This window comes from Acipenser ruthenus, chromosome 19, assembly GCF_902713425.1.
Source record: "Acipenser ruthenus chromosome 19, fAciRut3.2 maternal haplotype, whole genome shotgun sequence".
NCBI lineage: Eukaryota > Metazoa > Chordata > Actinopteri > Acipenseriformes > Acipenseridae > Acipenser > Acipenser ruthenus.
Genome location: NC_081207.1, coordinates 4,784,320 through 4,808,505, shown reverse-complemented (window position 1 = coordinate 4,808,505; position 24,186 = coordinate 4,784,320). Strand labels below are relative to the sequence as shown.

Below are 24,186 nucleotides of genomic sequence, written 5' to 3'. Positions count from 1 at the left end.
TAAAACAGTATTTTCAAGTCATTGTTGATCTTTAAATGATTAAATAGTCAGTAAGGATGTTGCTTTCACATCATGATGCAACCGCCAACAGTCAGCTCTGCTCCAGCAACACTCCCACAGCCAAGCTTGCTGGGTCACTGTGCACTGTGGATAATCACACCCTGATCATCTGTGCACTGTGGATAATCACACCCTGATCATCTGTGCACTGTGGATAATCACACCCTGATCATCTGGGCACTGTGGATAATCACACCCTGATCATCTGTGACTGGCTAAGTGCTTAAAGCTTCCAGGGAACACGAAACTCAAAATGACAAACTAGAGTATTTTTTAGGAGATGACAGGTTAGCTTGTTGCTTACTTACCAACTACCATTTAGTGTAGAAGTTACGAAGAATGTGTGCTGAAATAAACCCACCCCTGACAACGTGAGCACAGGTCCCTTTAAATCACTGTACACCTTGCTTCTGATACACGGTTTACAAGCATTCCTGTGCTATAAGGTGCGCGCAGGTAAGAACAGGTGGCTCAGCAATGGCATGATTTATATCGACAGCTTGTGTAATCTGTCATTTACAAGCTCTGGTATGCATGACCCCCTGAACTCAAGCTGTTTCCTTATTGTCTGTATACCAGTATCCAGTCACCATAGTGACGAGTTTTATCTGTACGGACAGATTTGTTGCACTGCATTAATACCAATACCCTCATAAAACCCAGCCTCATTTCCAAGTTTAACACTTCATCATAAGAAACCTTTCAGATCAAGTTATGTGTGTGCATCATGCCTCTCCAACACCACATAATCCCCATTCCTCAGCATACGAAGTTGAGCCCAGTTTACTTCCCATCATCACTGCAGCGGCCATCCCCAGCATTCACACACCAATGATAAAGCAAAAATAAGCATAGCAGAACCCTTGGATCAGTCTTCCAGACTTCCTCAAGCGCTGTATACCCAGCGTGGATGCCTGGTTCCTGGGCTTGAGGGACTCAGAGAGGAAAGTGCTGAAAGTTCTCTTTGACAAACTGTGCGTCTCTCCCCAAACACTGTACCTTGAAGCTGTTGAGTTCTTGATGGGTGAATCCGTGGCTGTGAATGATTTTCATCTGCTTAACCAATGTGCTCTTCCCACTCTCAGCAGCACCTGCACACAACAGAGATTACAAAGAGGGGAACACAAGCAAGTCTCTGACATGCATACTCGGAATGCCACGTTTCAAATGCGAATAAAGGTGAAAAATCTTCAGAATTTAAACATGTTAAAATATTTCTACTTCAAGATTTCTACTTATAAAAGTCAGGCTAAATGCATGAGAGGAAAACAGCTAGACCATGTTTGAGAAACACAGAACTTTAAACTCTGTATTTGCTTTATGTTTTGTTCACCACCAGGATACCAATACATTTTTTCTTTAGAAACATCGTATCGGTTGGCAGGAAGTCAATGACTTGACCGTATACCACAGTTCAATTTCAACAAATATCCTGCTGTATACAGTTGTATAATTAACGTTACAAACATCAACGTTTGGAACTGTCTAAGTGTAACCCAATGCGTTTCAAAACCATGCCCAGACGCCTCAAGCAGAGGTAACTCCTCGTATTCAGGCTACAACAATAGCTGCATCTGCAAGAGCACGCATGCTAATATGAAAAAAAAAAAGTGCTACTGTATTTGAACTCACCCAGCATTAGGATTTTAACCACATTGAGCTCCTGTTTCGCGTATTCATACAGCTCTCGGTCTATTTTCTCACTGTGAATCTTCGCTTTCTTCCCTTCTGTCATTTCAGAACCTAGGCATAATCCCATTTTTATGTGCATTGCTTCCCAAGTCCAGGCAGACCTAAAAAAAACGATGCCTCATCACATCTTCCAAAAAAACACCTTTCATGTTTCTGTTGGTACGGTTCATTTTTCCTTCCAGAATTCCCTTTTCAGTTATTAAAAAAAAACAAACAAACATAGTTTTGGATATAAAAAAAAGGTCAACAGCCTGCGTATAAATTTTGCTTAAATGGTAATTGTATTAAAAATTATCTCACGCTTCCAAAATTGCACGAGATCGAAAGCTTGCAATTAGATGTTACTTGCCGCTAACTTCTTTTTAGGCAAAACGTTTTTAATACTGATTTACCCGATCAAGTTATTTTCCTTTTTTTCCTCTTACATTGCTGTTAGTTGCTGTATTCCGTTGCTTGCGAGTTCACAATACTATCCATATCATATTTACTGGTACCAAAGCAAAGCAGTTTGCCTCTCAAAAACTTTTCAAATGTTCTTTTAAAGTGCCCCTGTACTACTACGAACTGTCGGCTCTGTGGAGTTTCATGTTACCGGGGGAAGTGACGCAGCGTTGTGAAACTGACACCTGAACGATAGAAGTTGAAAATAGTTTTGTGTTTTAAGGAATTGCAATAATGTAACGAAGTTGGACTCGTATAACAAAATAAAATGGAAATGATAGTGAAATACTACCTGATGATTATCATTCTACTAGTACTAAAATATGTCCTGCTTTGTTATTTTAAGATTTTATCAATAATACAGTTTCAACATCAACTGGTTAAACATACATTATATGTGTGTTTGTTTTCAATACATACATTCATCTTCTGTAAAGATATCCAGTCACGTGTCTTTTTTTTAATTTTATTTTATGAAAACGAATACAACTTAAATTATATATATATATATATATATATATATATATATATATATATATATATATATATATATATATATATATATATATATATATGATGGCAACTTAGTTTTGTAACTTTTATTAGCATAACAAAACCTCAAATCCAAAACATTTTCTCTTACAAATAACTAAAAAGTATTTTTGGTTATAAAATGGCTAAGGGGTAGATTTGATCAATTTGTCTGCCTGGTGTAAACCACAACTGGCTTTTTACTGAGCAATTTACAGAACCAGAGAATGCCTGGGGCTTGTGAAACATGGTTGATCTCATTCCCAGTGCTATGAAATTCCCTAAAAGAAATCCAGATTGGGTATAGATTGTTTGAATAAAACCCGGACAGCGCAGTTCACCGACCTCAGTAAGCACTAGTCTTGGACTACTTTACCTAACATTAGGGTGCCCAAGATTAGCCCTAATATGGGTCTGTGAAAGCAATCCTAAGTGTTACTGTAGCTTTAACATTTACACTAAAATTACAACAACCAAGGTAGGCGTGCTGGATCACATGCATATCAATTAAAATAATTGCAATTGAGGCCCAACTGCTAATTATCTGGGTGTGAGGATGAAACCAAAATCATTACAAGTAGCCTTGACTGCCTCCAGTGAAATTACACATTCCTCCTCTTCCATGTTTACCAGAAGAACAAAACGCTATTGTTATTAGAGAGAGAGAGAGAGAGAGAGAGAGAGAGAGAGAGAGAGAGAGAGAGAGAGAGAGAGAGAGAGAGAGATCAGATGTTTTTTATCAGTAGGGTTTTTACTGGCACTAAGGCAGCTGGTTCCACAAAACGAATTATTAATATCACTACCCAATTCACTTTCTCTAAACTTCAAGCCATTTCTTCAGCCTTGGTGTACTGGCAGCAGTCCTTTTAGGGTTGGTAATAGGACACCAGTTTTAATTTTTATCAATTGTTTTGTGATATTTGTGTTTATAGGCAGGTGTTTCATATATGCAGGTGATGTTGCTTCTGGAACCTAATACCACTTTCTGTGCTGTCTGTCAAATTCGTTTTTTTCAGCCCTCTTTCTGGTAAATGGAATGCTTCCACGTGAATAAAAGCTTCCTATTGTGCTTAAAAAGAATGAGCCCAGCTAATGAACTGGCCTTTACCAGTTCTCAGTGTGAGCGCTTTAGGAATGAAAGCGATTGGACACTAAATCACTGGGATCTGAGACGCATTGCTTCCCTTCCCGTTTTCAAACATCTCTTTAATGAAAAGGGGGAAATGATAAAAATAAAAGCACCATGATGGGTAATGTAAATACTAACCTTAAAGGGTTACATACAACGAACTGGAACCGGTATTGCAGGGTTTCAAAACAAGGAAACCGTTTTACAAAACTTAAAACATATATAAATGTTGGTCAGTTCCGTGACCCAGCAGCAATTGCAAAAATGTTGTTAAGATATTAAGCACAAAAATTGATTAAAAAAAAAAAAAAAAAAAAAAGCAAATCAGATAAAGGGGATGGGATTGTGATGTTTTTCAGTTCATCTTTGCCTTTCTCTCAGCACGGTGCTGTAACGGGAGCATCATATCTGATCTCCCGTCACCCTAGTGTCATCGCAGGTCAGGTGTGCGTTTCACTGACTGCTCTTAGCATCCAGAGCCAGCGAAAAAACTGAAAACAGCGTCAGGAACGAGGCAAAAGTCATTGAGACAAAGATATACTATGTGCAATTTCACCGTTTGTGTTGTATCACGAATCAGGTTCAAAGAGAGCTCCTGTTCGATGGATACCTGCTTCCTCTGCGCCTATAGCACAAGCCGTAATATAAGCAGCGAGTTAAAAAAATAACCCTAGTGCAAAAAAAAACTGCGGCTGTATTTAAATCCACCGCTGCTGTAATCAATCGAGTTAGTAATATCAGTTGCCGCCTGCAGTAATAGTGGGTATGTATGGTGGTGCTCTAATCTGATGCACACGTCAGCTGCTTTTCATACTGCCCTGGATAGAACTATCCCATAATGAATGTGCAGATTTGGTAACTGTCATTATTACTTTCACTCGAGCAATTCTGACACTGTCACTGCAAAGAACCGCAGGATTTCCAGCAAACAAACAATTAATGCACAGATTGACAGACAGGCCAGTTCACACACAATATTAATTTATTAAGGTTTCACCAACAAAGATTAATGTATATAACCGGAATTACACATGAAGAAGAGATAAAATCAGTTACGTCAGCTTTATGTACAAAGGGTTAACGCGTGAGGTATGCATTGAGATTGATACACACGCAAAGGGGAGGGGGGTAACGGGACGGGCCACGACACAAACACAGTATGGATCAGTTGTAAGTATTTTGTTTAAGTGCCACCATTTTTGCAAATTCTTTAAAGTAAAACCACTGCTCATTAGTGCTGCTAGGAAATGTCAGGCTGCCCCACTGCTGTATGTAGAAAAATACATTTTTCTACAAGATTACATTTGTTAAACTGGGCTACAATTCACTTTGTAACATTATATATTTTGTTTGTTATGGCAACAATCAACAGATATCCAGGTCAAATGGCGTGCCTTCCTGGTCGAAGTTGTTTAAATACAGTGAGCTGCAGATGTGTAAACCAGATTTGTATTTCACTCTTTTTCAAATACTTAATTTCAAGCATTTCCCCCAATCATTAAAAATGCATATGTTCATTTTATTTTTATTTTATGTTTTATTTATTTAAGTGGTTTTGGTCAGTGCTTTAGGAATAACTTATACCCTCTGAATCTGCAAAATATCTCATGATATGAACAAGGAGACTTTCTGGAAAAAAATACCCCAATGATATGGTTATTATCATGGTAAAATGAACAGATGTCAAATGTACACATTCAGAAGGTATGAAGCCTACCCTGTACATCATTAATTTTTTGACAAATCATTTAGGACTTTAAAAGACAATCATACATTTAAAAAAAGTAACAAACCAAGTCAAGCAGACATTTCAACTACCGTCTCCATCAGTGTTACATAACTTGGTTCCCTAAAGCTGACCTTGCATTTTGCTAAGACTTTGTGAGCAAAGATGTTTAATTCCATTAGCAAAATAAAATAATCAAAACTATTATGCAAACATATTTTATTCACAGATACATACAGAATGACACATAGTTTATCTTGGTGTGTAATTATATATATATATATATATATATATATATATATATATATATATATATATATATATATATATATATATATATATATATAATCTCCAGGGTTTATAAATCAATAGATCAATAAATTATATTATAAATTTATCAAAAGAGGTCAATTTAAAATGGTCCATTAAAAAAAAAAAAATACAGTAACTAAAATCAAATTCCAATAATGATATTTTATCCTGGTGTGTTTCATATAATAAAGTCCTTATTTTAGTCTGAATAAATAATTTTCCCCACAAAGTTCTGCCAATGAACCTTGACCCTGACTTGAACAATTTTTATTCATAGAGAATAAAATGTTAATGGTCTTGGAGTATAAACCATAAAACCCATCTCACCGATTCCCTTAGCTGGATTTGAACCCGGGTCTCCAGGAGGCAAAATCCTCAAACTTCCCATCACCAGTCCTCCTGCCACATTGTTTAAGCCAGAGAAATTCTCAGTCTTGCACACACACACATACACAGAGAGACTCATCCAAATCTTTAAAAATGGTGGGGAATCTCACGGACATTACAAATGTACACAAAACAACAGGTAATAGTGATAACGAACGATCCCAACAAATGTGCAAACGTGTGATGGACCAATAGATGAAATTAGGTCACTTGTATCCGATCAAAAATAAATTAGTTAAAAAGCATGAAAATTAAAGTTCAATTTGTGTTATTTACAAATCGCTTTTTTTATTTTCATTTTTTTTTGCTTAGTTTAAAATGCTTAAAAATACCCCTTTACAGTTAGCAGGTATTCATTTCTTTAGATTAAAAGTAGTAAGTGCTATGTTTAGCATATCACAAATGATGCGTGTTCAGGATTGTTTTATGTAGATCCCAGATCTGACCTAGACAAGAATATTTAAAAATGAGGACACACATTCAAGGCATGCAATGGATTTTTTGTTTTCTTCGGTTTGGATCATTTATGTTCCGTACCTAATAAAATATAATTTGATATGTGCTCTTATTTAAAAAAAACGTTTATAATTTTGGTCACGCTTTGAAAGGCTGACAATTGCATGGAGGCGAGACACAGAATGTACAAATACTAAAGAATGAATACATTAATTGCTGTGTTCTTACTGGAGACACCACAGTCATCTTCCACTAGTGATTAAAGTGCATTCTCTCACCCAAAACTTTTGCAGGACTATATTCTCTAAAGCCCCTAAGGAAAAGTACAAGAGGTATGTGCTGATTGCAAAGTAAAGAGAGCACCCAAAGTTAGCTAGCAAGGATCATTAAATCCAGTGGAGTTCAGTTGATTGATAAGAACAGTTCATATTGGCTGATAAAAGCAGATAATATGCTCAGAAAAAGACCATCGCTGGAGTTCATCTATAGCAATTCCAATGTGTCCACCAGCGAGATGGGACTCCTCTTACAAGGGGTTTGGGATTTCGTTTGTTGACTTGATCTGGATGCCGCCTGGCTTCAACGTTTGGTTTGTTCCTCTTCAGTTCTCTTGCTCCTCGTTCACCAGACCCCTCTGTTGTTCCTTCATCTTCTCCTCCTCACGTTTCTTCAAGGCTTGAAACACCGCCATCTCTTTCGCTTCCTTCTTCTGGTTTCGAGCCTCAAACAGCAGCCTGTAACAGAGCGATCAGGGAGGAACATTAACACCAGGAACAGAAGAATTGAATAGAGTCCCGATCCATATAGTTAGGAAACATATGCAAACTTTAGGAATGGTCTTTGTTTTGGGCATTTGGAAAAGCACTTGCCTGTTCTTGATTATTCTCTCAACAATGGCGTCGGTGGTGAGCTCATTCCCACTGTCAATTACCCTGAAGATGCCCCGTCTTTTGGGCTCCTGTGTTGGGGAAAAAAAAAATAAAGTAAAAGGAAATCGAAATTTAAAATGGAGAAACTTTCATGAACACCTGTGACGATCCTCTCAGACAAGTCCACGGAAATGATGGATCTCAAATGGTTTTTACACATTTGAATAAAAGATTACGAATAGGATGCTGATCATCACTTTTTTTTTTACAGGTGTAGTTATTATTATTATTTGTTTATTTAGCAGACGCCTTTATCCAAGGCGACTTACAGACACTAGGGTGTGTGAACTATGCATCAGCTGCAGAGTCACTTACAACTACGTCTTACCCGAAAGACGGAGCACAAGGAGGTTAAGTGACTTGCTCAGGGTCACACAATGAGTCAGTGGCTGAGGTGGGATTTGAACCGGGGACCTCCTGATTACAAGCCCTTTTCTTTAACCACTGGACCACACAGCCTGTTATCAAATTAGTAGCACCAACAGCAGTACCTGAAGATCTGGTGTTATTGGGTTTTAATTTTGAAGGATCCAAAAACTGTAACATGATTTAGAATCTGTAGTCCATATTCAGACTGTATATTCTGTACATATTTTATTCTGAAAATCGGATTCAAGTTGATCAGAATTATTAATACAAACTTGGTAGAACTGCATTCAAAGTCTTTCTCAATGACTTCAATGATGAAACGAAATTCAGGTTACATTCTTAAACCACAGGTTTTGATGCTGTCTCCACTGTCGGGCGGTAAGGTATTACAATGACTAAAGTTTCTTTTAGTTTTCCTACAGAAGAAGTTGTGCAACTTACAGCATAGGGATCAGAGTTGTCCTTATCAAGGATGACTTCTGTTTTTCCATGGCAAACCAGGTCCACCTGAGAAGGCAATGAACACACATGGAATCGTCAGAAAAGGTTGAACACTAATCTTTCAATCCGTTAGATTATAAAATGAGAAGTCTAGGAAGTAGCAACATGGAGGACATTCACAAAGACAAAGTGCCGGTCTCATAACCTTGTTTCTGTTCAGTATAACCGAACACCTTTTTATCTTACACCCTGTAGCTTGACCCTCAGTTGCATTTAAATTGAGGCAGTAGTGGCAGAAAACGTACAAGACAATCATTTTAAGAGGAAGACGTTTTATATAACTGGAGATGAAAGCCAGTATTGAGGCTGAAACTAATTTCATAAACAGGCAACAGTGTGCAACTCCGTTCTATCATGCTAGCCACTAAATTAAATCCAGTATGCCTCTGTAATCTGTAATCACTGAACTTTGAAGGTCACATCTAAAAACAGACTGCTCTATGGTTCTTCAGTATGGGAGACTATTCTTTTAAATATACTGTAATTACCCTCGATGATAAGTGAAGCCCTTTGGTTTTCTGTCTATGCAGACCCCTTTGAAGTGTTTAAAAAGCGTACCTTGAAGTGGTCCAGCAGGTCTGGGGTGGCTGCATAGGGAGCTCCAATCACCACTTCTGAGACATACTTCAAGGGTGAGGAGAGAAGGGAATCTCAGTTAGAATTGCGTGGTATACATTTAAAAATGCATTGCATTTATGAATAAATATCTTAAAAGTGTCAATAGTGAAATAAAGTAGTACATAAATAATTGCTATATACTTTGTACTGACTCACCCTGCAGGCCAGCACACTCAGAGTCCTCTCATGCACATTCATTATGGGATAGTTCTTTCCTTTGTAACGGTTCACTTCCTGAGTAAGCAAAATGTAGAGCACAGTTCAACACGGGCAAACTGGTCCCTGTTTCGCTTTGACGTTCTTGCCATTTTGGTGGGCTACTAATAACATACAGTAATGCAGTTTAAGCAAAGTATTGTACAATTTAAACAACACTGTTACACTATGTTTCCACTGCAACAGAAAAGAACCATGGCGACATTCATTTTAGGACCATTCTTTATATATATAAATGAGAATGTTTAAATAAATGATTTCAAGTTAATCTGCTTGTCCACATGCATCAACCCCCAGTTCCTGTAACAATAGTTACAAAGTTCAGGTTTTAAAGCAAAATGCACTCGTATTTATATTTACAGCCAGCATCAAACGACATGTAATAGTTTAGTTAAGACCTGTGAACGACAGCCTCCCCAACAGCCAGAATTACTGGACTACTTTTATAAAACGCTCACCTGGTCAAAATGCAGCCCAACAATGACATAAGGCTTGTCTGACTGCTTGTACACATTCTCCAGGAAGTCAACGTGGCCGATGTCTTTCCGAGTCATTAAGGACAGACAGCAAACAGCCAGCAGTACATATCAACACGCATGTACTCTAGCTATTAGAACACAGAATGCCAGTGCTTCAGATGCATGGGGTTATCAGTAGGGGGCGATCCATGCTGGTTCAACCCTGATGTGATTGCTTGGAAACACACCAGAGCAACTGATTTTGACAGTGGTGGGTTTGAGTACTGTGAATTAATATAGGGCATTCCTAGCCAAGTTGCATACATTGAAAGACATAAATAAAACACATTGAAGAGACTCACAGGCAATACGCTGGTATTCAGAACCTTTCTAAACAAAGCACAGCTCTATTATAATTAATTAATTACAATGGTAGAATTCTTTGGCAAATGGACAGAAACAGGAGAAAAGGGAAAAAAGCAAAAGAGAAAACACAGATGTCCTGCTATGGCTGTGAAGCCTGGCCGATATGACTGCACAGATGCCCTCGTTTGAAAAGCACACCGAGAAGGATACGGAAGAGGTCGAAGGCCCCTGCCACGTAGATAATGGTGTCCCCAGGCTGCGGCTCCTTCCCTGAAGCAAACTGGATGATTTTCCGAGAGGTCTGCAGGAACTGAGAGACTCCAGTCCAGGGACTGTGGCCTTTGGGACTCTGGGCAATTCCAAACACAAACACGTTGGTAAAGATGACACACGTCAGGGCAGAAAACAACCCTGATCATGTGTGTGGATTGATTTCACCTAACTGTTTGTAATAAAAATATAATTCTTATAAAGCACTGTATGTGTCACCAGACCATGCACAAGAGTGTGCTTACTGCTCCACCTGGTGGCCAACATGGGAATTGTCCATTAGATAAAATCTTCCAAAGCAACACAATCTGCAAAAAACTGCTTTTTTAATTTTAGTTTATCATGCCCATTCCATATTTATTTATTTATTTGATTTGATTTTAAAAGACAGGAATCCATTGGTATATCAACTGTTGAAATCATAATTGCAAAGCCTAATTTAGTCTCAACAATGCCTTTTTGTCTGCAAAACCCATTTATGAGCCAGCGAGAAGCTGGTACAAATGAGCTGGGCTCTTTGTTTAATCCAAGTCTGCCACATGTCAGGGGGAGGAAGGAATGCTGGGCAACTATTAACGCAACGCTCAAGAACGCACACTGCATAAAGAGAAGGGACGAAGATTACTGCTCTTCTACAAGATAACTGCATAGTGCTGGGAGAAGTAAAAATAAATAGCATATTGTTTGACCAATGGAGACTTTTTTATACATTAAGAGATCATCAGAAACAACTAAGAATATCCTAAACAAAAGTACCTTTCCAAAGTTGTCTGTGTGCTGCTGATACTCTGAATTTTTATCCTATAAGGGTAGAAGAAGAAGAAAAAACAAGCTTTTTAGTGAGCTATTAATTAAGAAGCAGTACACAGTAAAGAGTGCCATTTCTACCACGTTCTCTTAAGACTAGGTCTGCGGTCTGGAAAACAATCGCAGTTCTGCTTGTTCACACTCTATGGTATCCACTACAAGGTTTAAGCATCAGGAGACACCATGGCTGCTTTTGCTCATCATGCCATGCCCTTTTTGTAATCCTCTTTCCAAATCGCTGTCTCCTGGTTGATCACATGACTTTTGCGGAAATAAGGCAAAGTCTGAAAGCAGTTCTTGCTACAAAGACACGGGTTCAAGTTATTATTGGGGTTATTATAAAGTGGATTTATGTAGTTTACATAAATCAACAACTTATCCAAAAGCACAAAATGATCATCCACTTATTAAAAGTCCCCAAATTCTACTCTTTCCCATTAAATGTGGGCGTGGACATCAATGCATCCTGATAAGTGGTATTTTAAAGCTGAATATAAACACTGTCAATGTTACTTACAATGTTGCTGTGGTGAGTTTTAGTCATCAAGAGCATTCGGCCAACCAGGTCTGTAGTGGAAACACCCTGCGTGCGCTTGCACTCCCTGAAACACAGCATTGCTGCACATGAGTGACGTGTGCCAGGATTTAAATACAGGTAAATGTGTGGCTGAGATTCACACCACGCATAGTAGGCATGCGTAACCATTATTAAACTCTTCTTTACGGAGTCCAACCCTAATAATCATTTCTGCTTCTTCTATTCCACAGAAAAGACTGACAACAGTAATAAAGATAACGGCCAGTTTAATACTTTGTTACATATGTGTGATCTAATAAAACTGCACAGTCTTACCGATATCTTCCTGAATTTTTGACCTCAGCGTATGTGTCTTTCCCATCAACAGTCAGAGTAATATCATCTGAAATGGAACAAACGTTTTGATTTTACATGATGTCTGGCCAAACAGCAACCAGATAAAATCGGGCAAAAATTGTTAAATGACATCTGAAAATCGCAAGGCATTTAGTGAAATGACAGATCTCTGCTAGCCCTTCCATTAACCTTCAAAGTAAATTCTCAGTAGGTTTGCAACACTTCCCAATGCAACCTGGAGTCAAAGACTGTATAAATAGGAGGCAGTGTATACACAGCACTTCAGGTTATAGGAAATGCAGTTTGCAGTCACACTGCAGAAAATACACAACAATGGCGTTTCAGAACTAAGATGTTTGACCTGAAAACTCTGGCACCATATCACTTTGTTTTTCAATATCATGCTGGTTGAAAGATTAACATTTATACAGCTAAACAGTGAGTTCACAGCATGCTGAGTCAACACAATTATGAAGATACAACACGTGGAATGGGTAAAGCCTTGTCGTATTGACTTACAAACCAGTTATATATATATATATATATATATATATATATATATATATATATATATATATATATATATATATATATATATATATATATATATATATATTTGAACAGCACTGTACTTTATTTTATTGTTTAGTTTTCAGTTGTTATATTTTTTTTTAAAAATATGGATCTTCAGAAAGCATCATATGACAGATCAAAGGTAAAGTATACACCAGAACAAGTTCCAGATGCAGGGCTCAGGTAAATTCCGGTTTATCAATTTCATTTCCAATTGCTTTTTAAAATCCATTCCCAATTCCAACACACCACTGATCAAAATTGCAATTAGCAGTATTCTATTAAAATGAGCTTCTCACAGTGGCAACAAATTACTTACAATAATATCAATACCAATTTTCAAAGAAATTGGAACTGGAATTGAAACAGGGACTGACCAGAACCCTGACTGGGAGAGGATATTGCTGAATAGCGAAGATGCAGATGTAGTGGTTCACCTCCATGCACACAGAAATCACAGTTGTACTTGTCCAGAGTTTCCAGGGTGGTGACGTACGGGGCTCCTTCCACAATCTCATCAACCCATTTTATTGCGCGGACCATCTTGTAGCGCTCCTCCTGGGTAAACACTGGGGGGCCCTTGTGCTTTGCAATTTCCTCTGGAGATAGGAAGGAGACACAAGGCAGTGTTAAAAGTAAGTGGTTTAGTTTTCCAGATCCTGTTGCTCCCACATTACTGACAGCCTGGCACTAACATAAAAAAACTCCTTTGAATTATTTTATTAGACTCCAAGGCGATTTGATACTGTATCAATGAAGTCTTTGTGCACGCTCTGGCACCAACCTACGAGAGCTTAGAAACGTTGCAAGAAAGCAAGCACTGCAAAAAGAACAAACACAAAACCAGAAAGTAGGACTACTGGTCAGCTGACCTTTCCAAATACCTGGGGTTTGTATGCAGATGAGGACGGATGAAACCGTTACACTGAACAATTGTGTTTTTGTGCTCGATAAAGCATTGCCACAGTACAGATTTACATATTACATGTACAGTGGATTAACGCCTTGAACACAAATATTAACCACACTCTTTCCCAGGATACTGCTTCCAGTTACCAGCATTCGCAGCTCAGTATGTAGTATCAGTGTAACACACAGCCAACTGGCACCACTGCTAGAGCATTTAACTAAATATAGGCCTAAGCAAAATGACATGTTTGCTGCCAGTGATCTGCTCTCACCACCTGACACCATTAGTAAAGGGTGAGTCACACCATATTTGTACCTGCTATTTAAAAGATCGCATTAGTGTTGTTTTTGACTTACCATCTGTATGCACGCCAACAATGAGGTAGTCACCCATGGCATGTGCCTGGCGTAGTTGGTTAGAGTGCCCATAATGTACCATGTCGTAGCTGAAATACAAAAAAAAAACAAAAAAAACTTCAATACAATTGTTTCAAGGGCTGGGAGCTCAGGCATGTTAAGGTTACAATGTATTGACATTACTATTAGTATTATTTATGGATTGTACTTCTATTCGTACAGTTGCATTTCAGCACAGCACTAAAAAAAAAAAAAAACTCAAAAGTTTGAGGGTGAGAGGAAGCATTTTTCTTGGGGTTAAAGCAACTGTCAACATAGATAGATGCAATAAATAGTATTTGTTATGGTTGTTTGCAAATGCAATGTACAGTACTAGCATGTATATGCTTGCTTTTCCTCGGGACGTCCAAGATATTTCAGTCAATGTGCAACGTGCTGCTTACAAGTATGCAATTTAATTCCATGGAAAAAATGACCCACGCATTCAGAAAAATCTACCACATATCAAATCAAGTTACATAATAACATATTTTACCGTAATTAGATTAGCACAGATTCCTGGATTAAATGAATCCCTTAATTATATGCAACTTTATCCACTCCCACAAGTGACAGCATAATGCTTGGCTAGTGGTTTGTTTATTTCACGGGTTGTTGAAATATTTTTTCTTGATGTGGACATTATTTTTCTTAGGCTAAAATGTGAATTTCATATAATTACACACACACACAAAGCCTGCATCACTATGAACCAGACTTAATATACACCCTAACTGTGATAGAAATCCAATCTCGTTGTCACTGAATGTTTCCACTGCACAGGGCTATATTAAGACAGGCAGGAGCTCTTTTGTGCTTCATTAACATATCGGATTACTTCAGATCAGCACACTTGAATAACCTGCCCACTACAGCATTGAACACAATGATGAGACAGTCAGTGTAAAGATATACAGTTGGGACTGCAGATGACAGTTGATTATGTTTTTTGTCTCGCTAGGGTTTCAATGATGTACAACACTGGCATCTCTACCACTACTGGCTGTTTTGCTGATAAATCCATTATAGTTCCGCAATACTTCAAAAGATTAGATCATAGAAGAGGCAGCAAAGGAAGGAAGTAGATGGGCTGACTGTCTCAAGCACAGCTTCAGACTGGTGAGAAATCATACGAGGAGATGGCTAGGTGTTGGAATATTAATGTGAACCACAGCTGCTGATGGTATACAAAAATATCACGTTACCCACCAGCACTAAACTTACACTGAGATCTGCAAAACAAATAAGAAAAGGACACATCAGAACTATACTGTCAAGTGTATTACAGATCTAAGGCAGGAATGAAAGCATGTCGTTTACTGCAGCACCGCTGACGGAATGCTGCCCCTCTTGCACAAACAGTTCAGCTCCTGTGCAAACTCACTCACCTACCACCAGATTAGCAGATGCCAGCTGTTAGACACCATTTGGCATAAATCCATGTACATATATCTTCACATCGATATTAATGTGAATTGAAGAGGAAACTCAGCAATGGCTGCCCCAGGGAGTGATCTATTGTAACAAGGAATAGGAATGACTTTGTAAAGCAGAAGGGTGCCAAACAACAGAAGACAGAGGTTAAATGAACAGAATGCAGTTCACTCAACAAGGATATTATGGTTCAAATAGAGGAAAAGGAAATGAAAGGATAAACAGACTATGGACACTTGAGGCCCATTTTAAAAAGTTAAAAATCGATTTCATAGCGTACATGTATTTGTTTTCATTTTGTACAGTGTATAGCAACTTGGGAATGCTATTTTTAATGGCTTTCTAAGAATTTTGACATTCATATAATAGGGCAGAAAAGAGTGTAAATAATTGAGTTTGATAATCTGACAGATTACTACAGTAACACAAATAGCAATTCATTATAATTATAGCCCTAATTGTACAGCGGATAATTTGGGGGAGGATTTGTTCAAATGAGGATACGAACATGAAACTTGGCACAGACATTCTCATTTCCACCAATGTCCATTTGAGACACAGAAATCGACAGTTGTCCAATGTCAGTGGTCTTAGTGTCTATTTATATGTTTTTGACCTTGCTGAAACTAAATCTGCTAGCTATAAATGCCTCCAATGTTCCTTTTTAGCATTTCAAGTTGCAATGATGTAAAATAAGTGCTGTTGCATGGCACGATCAATGTTATTTGTAGTATATTACTAATTGTGTAAGGGTGTAGTAGTAGTTTAGTAGTAGAAGAAGTACCTTTGCTTCAGCAGTCAGCCACATCCTCTGGATGGACTAGCGATACGGGTCCTCATTACTCACCCCAACTCTCACCTATGGCTCCAAGTAGTTGCTAGTGCAGTCAGATGTTCAGGAGAAAAAACATCGTGACACAGAGTGACGTCAAAACACTACCAGGACACACTGGCGACATCACTGCTGTGGAACTCAGCATGGGGCTCAGTGTCAATGATTTGTGCTCAACATGTAGCAATCATTTTGTGTCCCAAATGCTACCTAACCGACCCCATATCGGTTAGGTAACCACACCTGAAAATCGACAGATCTTGGAGAAATTTGTATGACTGGTCCAGTACAGCTACACATGTTAATGATGCAAGGCTGGACCTCTTCATTCAGAAACAGAGGTCATGGATCAGGCAGGATACATATTGGGGCCAGACACCCAAAGTCCTGCTAACTGGAGATGTACCAAACAAGGTGAACCGTGGCAGATCGGTTGGACTACTCTTACACCTACTGCAACAAGTTGCCAGGAACTGACTAAATGTGGCTGCAAGGCACAGTAGTAATAGCTGCAAGTGCCAAATCCTACATCCAGCCACCGACAGATCCATCTCCTGTTCATCCTCCTCTCTTACCCATCAACAAAATTGACAACATCTATTCTACACTCTCCCGCCACAAACCCAGTCTATTACTTGACCACCTTGGCGCTCCTCCAGTTGCCCCTCCTGCCCTCTCCTCCTCCTCTCTCCATTGCTGATGTCTCCGGCTTACTGTTGAAATCAACTACTGCCACGTGCCCCCTGGACCCCTGGCCAACTAACCTTGTCTGTCTCTGTGCTTCTGATCTTGCTCCTTCCATTATCCAACCAGTTCCTGCACTCTGGCTCGGTTCCTGCTGCCCTTAAGCTTGCCCGAGTTATGCCGGAACTCAAAAAAAACCCTCCCTCGACCCGGATGACTTATCCAATCTCCCTTTTCTCTCCAAAACTCTTGAAAGGGCTGTAGCCAGTCAGCTGTTGAAACATCTCAGAGATAACAATCTGCTTGAATCTCTACAGTCTGGCTTCCGGCCGCATCACAGTACCGAAACTGCTCTGCTCCGGATTGTAAATGATCTCCTGCTTAATGCTGATGCTGCTGCTCCCTCTGTGCTTGTCCTTCTTGACCTAACAGCCGCTTTTGACATCATAGATCATGGCATTCTACTTGACCGCCTTCAGAAGTATGCTGGGATCTCTAGAACCTGTCTCTCCTGGATGTCCTCTTACCTATCCAGATGCATGCAGTCTGTTTTCTATGCTGGATGCAGTGGTGTCCCCAAGGATCTGTTCTTGGGCCCCTTCTCTTCAATATATACATGCTTCCCTTGGGTCACATCCGCCAACACAGCCTCATGTTTCACTCCTATGCTGACGACATCCAGCTCTACTTAAAACTTGACCCTGAAAGCCCCTCTGCCATGGTCCGGCTCTTGGCTTGCATTCAAGACAACAAGGCCTGGATGTCTGCCAGTATTCTTCAACTCAACACTAGCAAATCTAAACTCCTTCTGAACTTCTTCTGTTGCTACTATTTTGTGTATTATGCATTTCTCTGTATTTAAAGTATTATGGATTTTCTTCTTGTTACTGCATCTTGTAAAGCGCTTTGTGATGGTGGTCCACTATGAAAGGCGCTATACAGTATAAAATAAAGATCGATTGATTGATCGATCGATCGATCAATTGCTATCCCTGCGGCCTCAGTTGCACAGCACTATCGGCTAGGACTAGCTGGGTAATCTAATGAACCTCATCTGCTTTACAGATCCACAGTAGTGTTAGATATAAAACAACAATAGGAGATGGTAGATTTAATATCCCTGAGTAATGGATCTGTAACTGTAAGCCTTTCGTTTGTATGGCTGATGGCGGGCTGATGGGATTCATTGACATAAGCACATGTTGATAAGACGTCAAAGGTACATTGGAGGCATGGTCAAAAACATATAAATAGACACTAGGGATCGGAGAAGTCAATTTCTGTGTCAAAAATGGACATCAGCTGAGAAAATAAGCTGCCACCTTGAAAAACGGCAGCCATCTAGGATTTTCAGGTGGCTAATGTTTTTTCTCTTGTTGACTGGCCCAATGAGATCTTACATGGACATTTTTATGCTTGTATCATCATTTGAACAGTAATCTCTACTATCCGCTCTATTATAACGTCAACAAATCAAGGGGTCCCCTCCCTGCAAGAACTCTCAAACATTTCATCTGTTTCCTAACACAACTAAAACCACGTATCACTATCCCACGATGCACAATCTAAAATGACATGTTGATCAGTTTTAATCTGTGTTTTGGAAGCTACTTCAAAATGCTACTTGAATTATGATCAAATCATTACTTTTAATGATACACTAGTACATACACACACACACACCTGGTCCGCCACCAGCCTTCAGCTTGTATCAGGTTGTTCTTGATGAATTGATTTTGTAAAGCAGCTGGGTGTGATGAGCTCAGAGGAATGTACTAAACTTTACTGAAAGGTTTCCTCCCTCTAAGGGCTATGAGACCAAGCAATGATAAGTGCCATACCTGTACATTATCCAAAGAAGTTTTCACTCGAACCAAACATTGCAGGGCATGAGACAGACCTGGGGTCAATCAGAATTACTTTACAGCACAATTGTTTGCTGAAATTGTAATTACAATGCTATTTTGCTTAATTACAATTAGTTACAAGTATGCTGCAGTAATTACAATTAAACTTACTACACTAAAAAATAACAAATCACTACACACATTAACATGTTTACTCTATTTATTCTAAATAACCAGCAATAATCAGGTACAAATACAAAATCATACTATATCCCTTTCAGTCACTGCATCCATAATTGTACCATGTTAAAGTTTTCTATCTATCTATTTTATAATGCCTATATGCTTTTTACTAAATTTTGTCAGGGCAAACTTCTCAAACTCCACTGATTTTACACAAATTGTTTTAATTACTAAAAATTAAAATAAAAAAATAAACTGAAAAAGCGTTTGAAAATAAAAGAACGATCGTATGACAAATAAATGTGTAACTAATTTGCAATTGATCAGTTATCTGGTATAACGACAATTACACAGGTGTGCCAAGATCCAGCTACAGAAGTGTTGTATAAACAATAGTACACTGAAAACAGACCCACACAACAGGTCAAAGATTATGTGCCAAGTGTGCACAACACTGCAATGTAATCGCAGCTGTTCTAAAGTCTAATCCTACACCAGTCACGAGTTGTCTGGAAACACGGGTCCAGTTAGCTGTTTACTGTGTGCAAAAGGAATAGCATGGAAAGTGTTACAGTGCTAATGGAATAGATCCAACTGGACTATTTGTCTAGCCTCTCACACAGAACCTGTTCTGATGCTCGTTAAAAGCAACGTCCTGACCTTCAAAAGGTTTGGCCAAGCTGAGATAGATAGATGGACTTTGCTCTGCCAAACAGAACATGTGTGACAGTCTTCTATGCAAACAAAACCAAAAACATCTGACAACGTGTTCCCATCAAAACAAGAATGAAAATCGGGGGTGTTGCCACTTTGTTGATGCTACTCTACATCTGCCCCAGCCCCGCCCCCAGCCCTGCTTCTACAGAACATTCTCTAACCTTTGGAATCCACGTTATTCACTAGCATTGCTGCATTCCAGCAAATCACATTAGAGTTGGGGCTGAAATAGCTTTCTGTCAGTGACCCACAACAATACGTCTGTAATCCTGATGTCTTTACATGAAAGCGCTTAAACAAAATTTGATCAAAAAAACAACCCTGTGCAGTTTTCAAAGAATGCATGTGGACGGGGGCATTTCCTTTTGCATTAGGAAATCGTGCTTCTTGTGACATTGGTGACTCCAATGAGACACAGCAGTACCTGCATGCGTTCCTAATATACAAGGATTTGTACTTTCTATTGCAAGTAATGGCTTACAGTTACTTTGCACATCAGCCATTCAAGTACAGTAATCCGTCGCATATCGTACTGCGTTGGGACCAGAGTAAGGGCAGATATGTAAAAAGTCAAATGAATGAATCCTGTTTTAAATACCATTATACACAGCTGTAACAATTACTATAGTCACACAATTATTGTTTTGAGATTCAGCTTTTATTAGGGAGCTCCTCTAAATCCCTCGTTTAGAAAGATACAGGAGTATTAATGTTTGTGACAGAGTAGCCGTCTGCCGTGTGGGTGCGTGCAATCGCTGCTGAGTGACAGGCAGGAGATCGAGACAGAGGTTGAAGTTTGAAGATTTATTTACATATCCACACACTCAACAGCTCACGTGACACTTCCAGCAATGGCAGTGGACGGACCACATACATCACAGCAGAGTTGTAACAAGTCACCAAAATTGTGACTCGAGTTGAGTCGAGTCATTGAGGAGTAAAGACTGGAGTCGAGTTTTTGACATGCCAAGCTCGAGTCACCAATCTGGCTCGAGTCATTAGTTCTGACAGTAGATTAGCAATGTATACATTAAACAAAAAATCTGTTAAATACAAAATTAGGATGCACAATAATGTGGTCATACCTGCCCCACTTATGTTCACCATTAAATGTCCACGGTTTCTGCTTTGTTTTCCATTTTAGTGAATTTGATTCCTTGATCTATTTATAAGCACATTTTGCCACTGTATAAAGAGCCCTTTCTCTGTGCTCAGTTGGGTTGGATGTTCAGTAATGAATGATACCACAAAACAAAGAACATATCTAAATACTTTCTCACTTCTCAACACTGACACTCCCGTATAGTTTTGTTTCAGATACATTAACCACATGAAAGGACATTTGGTGGCATTTAATTTCATGTTGAGATATTACTTCAAGGTTTTAACACATAGGAGACAAATAGAAAAATAAAGAACCTGAGGCAAAATTTTATATAATTCAGTTTTATATAATTCACAAGTAACACAGAATCTGTACTACATATCTCTCCTCTTAGTGTAAGCTGAGCTATGGAGTGTCTTTTTCCATTAAATGTCAACTAGACATTTTTAAGTAACAGATACTGTTTCACAAAACACAAAACATAATAAAAAGGTGTCTGTTGGAGTCCTAATGGCAGAACAAAACATAATACTGTACTGAAATATGTACAAAAACAAATGAATCTTTTAAACTCTCTCTCTGGTCACATTGTATACTTTAATATACATATACATCAAACTTCAAGTTAAAGTATAAGACATGACGAAATTGCATGCAGGAGACCTGAAGAGGTAGACCATGGTGGATAAATGGTTAGGGTGGATATGCGACGGATTACTGTATATGGAATGTATTTTTCTATTTCAAGAGTTGAGCAACTCTCCCAGCATGGTGAGAACAGACACCACCATGCCATGTTCCTAACAGCGACAGTCAACTTTCTCAATTAGTACTGAACTCCTGCCCTGTTTAACAGGGATGTAGACACTTGATCACATTGAATCTGACACTGGAAAGCAGACTGCTGAAGTGCCCAGTGAATCAGGCTGCCATGCACAAAAGCGGTGTGTAAGAAATAGTCTGGACTAACGTGCTCGTGGAACCTACAAATATGGGAAAGAGATGTAGGATTATTCCCTAAAAAAAAAAAAAAAAAAATCAGGCTTTATGCTAGCTCATTCCACGCAAGTACAACTCGCGTTATCTGCTTGCTTCATACAATACTGCAATTCAAGTATCAACGTTCATTTTAGAAGCTGTGTTTTGAAATAGAGTGCTATAAAAAAGATAAAATTAACAGTGTGGCGGGTGGGAGGAGACTGATGGAAAAAAAGGTTTTCAGAAAATGCATAGAGTAGGGTTCACTGAGAACTCAGCTGGACAGGACTATTCACATTAGTGTGATGGTTTTCCTTGTATCTGTAAGCGACTGTACAGTGTGAACAGATCTTTTACTAGTTTTGAAATGCAGCATTATGATGAGGAGTGCTTTGGGAAGACTGGGAACCCTCAATACCATCATCTGTTCAACCTGAACAGCATTATCTGGGTTCTGTATCACTTGTTTAAAACAACAAATCAAGTTGGCAAGGCACTGTAAGGTTGGATTATGAGTCAGTCTTGTCAGATGTTGGCAGAGGTTTTTATGAAGCCAACCCTGAACTGTACAATACCAACACATATTTTGTGATGCCAAGTTACATGTAGTAGCAGGCGAAGGATTAAAGTTGTTTGACTATTATCCGTCACCAATCTATTTGTTCCTGCTGTTTTACTATGTATACACCATTCAACGCCAACTACGGCCTACCTATCCTGATATGCAAGCAACCTGGCATTGTGCCATGTTACTAAAAGGTCAACTCAATCAATGTCAAGTAATTATAAACACTTTACACACACACACACACATACTGATATCATTTTTAACAAGGGTAACATAGGCACAGAGGTTAACCCAAAAGTAATACTGTGCTCATTACATATTACTGTATTAACAGAGGCTATTCTGTCAGGGTTGTCAGATTTTACAGAGAAATGGCGCTTAACTTAAAGTCTATTGGGTTAGCCACCAGGAACTAATCGAACCGAACGTGCCAAAAGTGACCTTTCGTGAATCGATCATTTAAATAAGATGATGTAAAAACTACCGATCCTCATTTTTTCATTTACGACATCTATGTAATAAAATAGATTTTAGAATAGGGCTGAATCATACTGTAGATCTTAGGAGGAGATATAGATATAGATATAGATATAAAATAGCCACGAGTTGTAGATCCTATTTTTAAACCATTAAACGAAACGCAGTTTCGTTTTCCATTGACTATCGTTAAGATCGGGGTATATTTCATTTAAAATATATATATTATAATATATAAACATACATAAATTACATAACCCACTCACCATCCGTCACACCAGACCCGCACGACACGTTTTCTTTTCTCGGGGCTGCAGGCGCTGTTGCCCGTCTTATCTCCAGCTTCACTCCCCGGCTCGGCTTCTGCGTGGTGACCGTTGTTTAACATGATTCAATTGATCGATTTAGGACAGCAATCAGAGAAATTGTGTTGAAATTATTTAGGAATAAACCCTTTATTTAAAAATGGCTTTTACTAGAAGTTTCGATTCGTTGTTGAGTCTTGTCAACCAGCTAGATAAGCTCGGGTTACCGGTTTCTGTCATGAGAGCACAATGCTAAAGCTCACAGTATAAATAAGCCGGGACAACGCCTCCTTTACCGGGGAAATGGCGTCATATAGCAGTGGGGCGGGGCGAGTAATTGCTAGAAGCTGATATGTCAAACAGAAGGGAAGAAATGTACCACTGTCATGTGACCAGAGTGGTGGCTTACAAAATCCATTTCCGCACCGGTTGAAATTCCAGTGTGGATAGTGCTGCTTAGCAACCTGGTTGAAGAAAGAAACGGTAAATTTAAGTCACTTCGCAGTAAAATTCTGAAGTCAACTTGTCTACAATATTAAATTAGTATAGCCTCTGGTATCCAGTATAATGCAGAACCTTCTTATTCAAATGAAATACTTACGATGGTCACCATCTTTAACAAGGCCCTTGTGTGTGTGTTAAACACAGCATTTGTTTAGTGTTTTGCATAAAGGACATTAAACAAAAACTCGTAGTTCAGTTCCATATTTTAATGTACAGACACAGCTAACAAAATAATTCCAATACACTTGCAGTATTTAATGCAGTATTTCCCACAAAGTACGTTTTTAGGTACTGTAGTGCTAGCAATTGGAAAAAACAAATCTATCTGCATAGATTTATTTGGCAAAATGACTTTGCAATCAAAAGCTGGAAGGCGTTACATCACCAGCAAAAACGTAATAACACTCCGCTTACCGTTAAAACAGAAAGTCACTTCAAAAGAGGTCCAAAGTTGGTAATCTGATGTGTATAACAATTGTTACATAATGTATCATGACAGTCAATGAAAAAAAAAAACTTCAGCCAGATCAAT

At 38.8% G+C, this 24,186-nt stretch overlaps 2 protein-coding genes across 6 annotated transcripts in view; both read right to left on the bottom strand.

The window, feature by feature from the left end:
• Positions 1-2,373, bottom strand: part of LOC117424176 (guanine nucleotide-binding protein G(o) subunit alpha-like) — a 36,777-nt gene extending 34,404 nt beyond the window's left edge. For 2 of the 3 annotated variants that reach the window (XM_058992415.1, XM_058992414.1), the window contains exons 1-3: positions 2,178-2,373; positions 1,693-1,853; positions 1,060-1,151 (exon numbers count right to left, since the gene is read on the bottom strand). In XM_058992415.1, coding sequence (XP_058848398.1) covers positions 1,060-1,151; positions 1,693-1,853; positions 2,178-2,179 — 255 coding nt within the window. In that variant the 5' untranslated portion in view covers positions 2,180-2,373. Of the gene's footprint in view, positions 1-1,059; positions 1,152-1,692; positions 1,854-2,144 lie in introns of all 3 variants that reach the window. The other variant, XM_034040299.3, reaches the window with a different exon arrangement.
• A 3,538-nt stretch (positions 2,374-5,911) lies between these two features.
• On the bottom strand, positions 5,912-23,441 carry LOC117424493 (ethanolamine-phosphate cytidylyltransferase-like). Of its 3 annotated transcripts, none has more exons than XM_034040845.3 (13): positions 23,112-23,441; positions 13,982-14,070; positions 13,093-13,314; positions 12,122-12,188; positions 11,786-11,870; positions 11,218-11,262; positions 10,402-10,540; positions 9,826-9,908; positions 9,308-9,385; positions 9,092-9,157; positions 8,474-8,539; positions 7,604-7,692; positions 5,912-7,468 (listed from the first exon to the last, which is right to left on the bottom strand). In XM_034040845.3, exons 1-13 carry the CDS (start codon positions 23,231-23,233, stop codon positions 7,336-7,338), a joined length of 1,284 nt encoding a protein of 427 aa, XP_033896736.1. In that variant the 5' UTR covers positions 23,234-23,441; the 3' UTR covers positions 5,912-7,335. The 3 variants fall into 3 exon arrangements, with proteins under 3 accessions (XP_033896736.1, XP_033896737.1, XP_033896738.1); XM_034040846.3 differs by having other exon boundaries at positions 13,153-13,314; positions 23,112-23,439; XM_034040847.3 differs by lacking the exon at positions 23,112-23,441 and adding an exon at positions 15,409-17,123.
• Between the last annotated feature and the right edge of the window lie 745 nt (positions 23,442-24,186).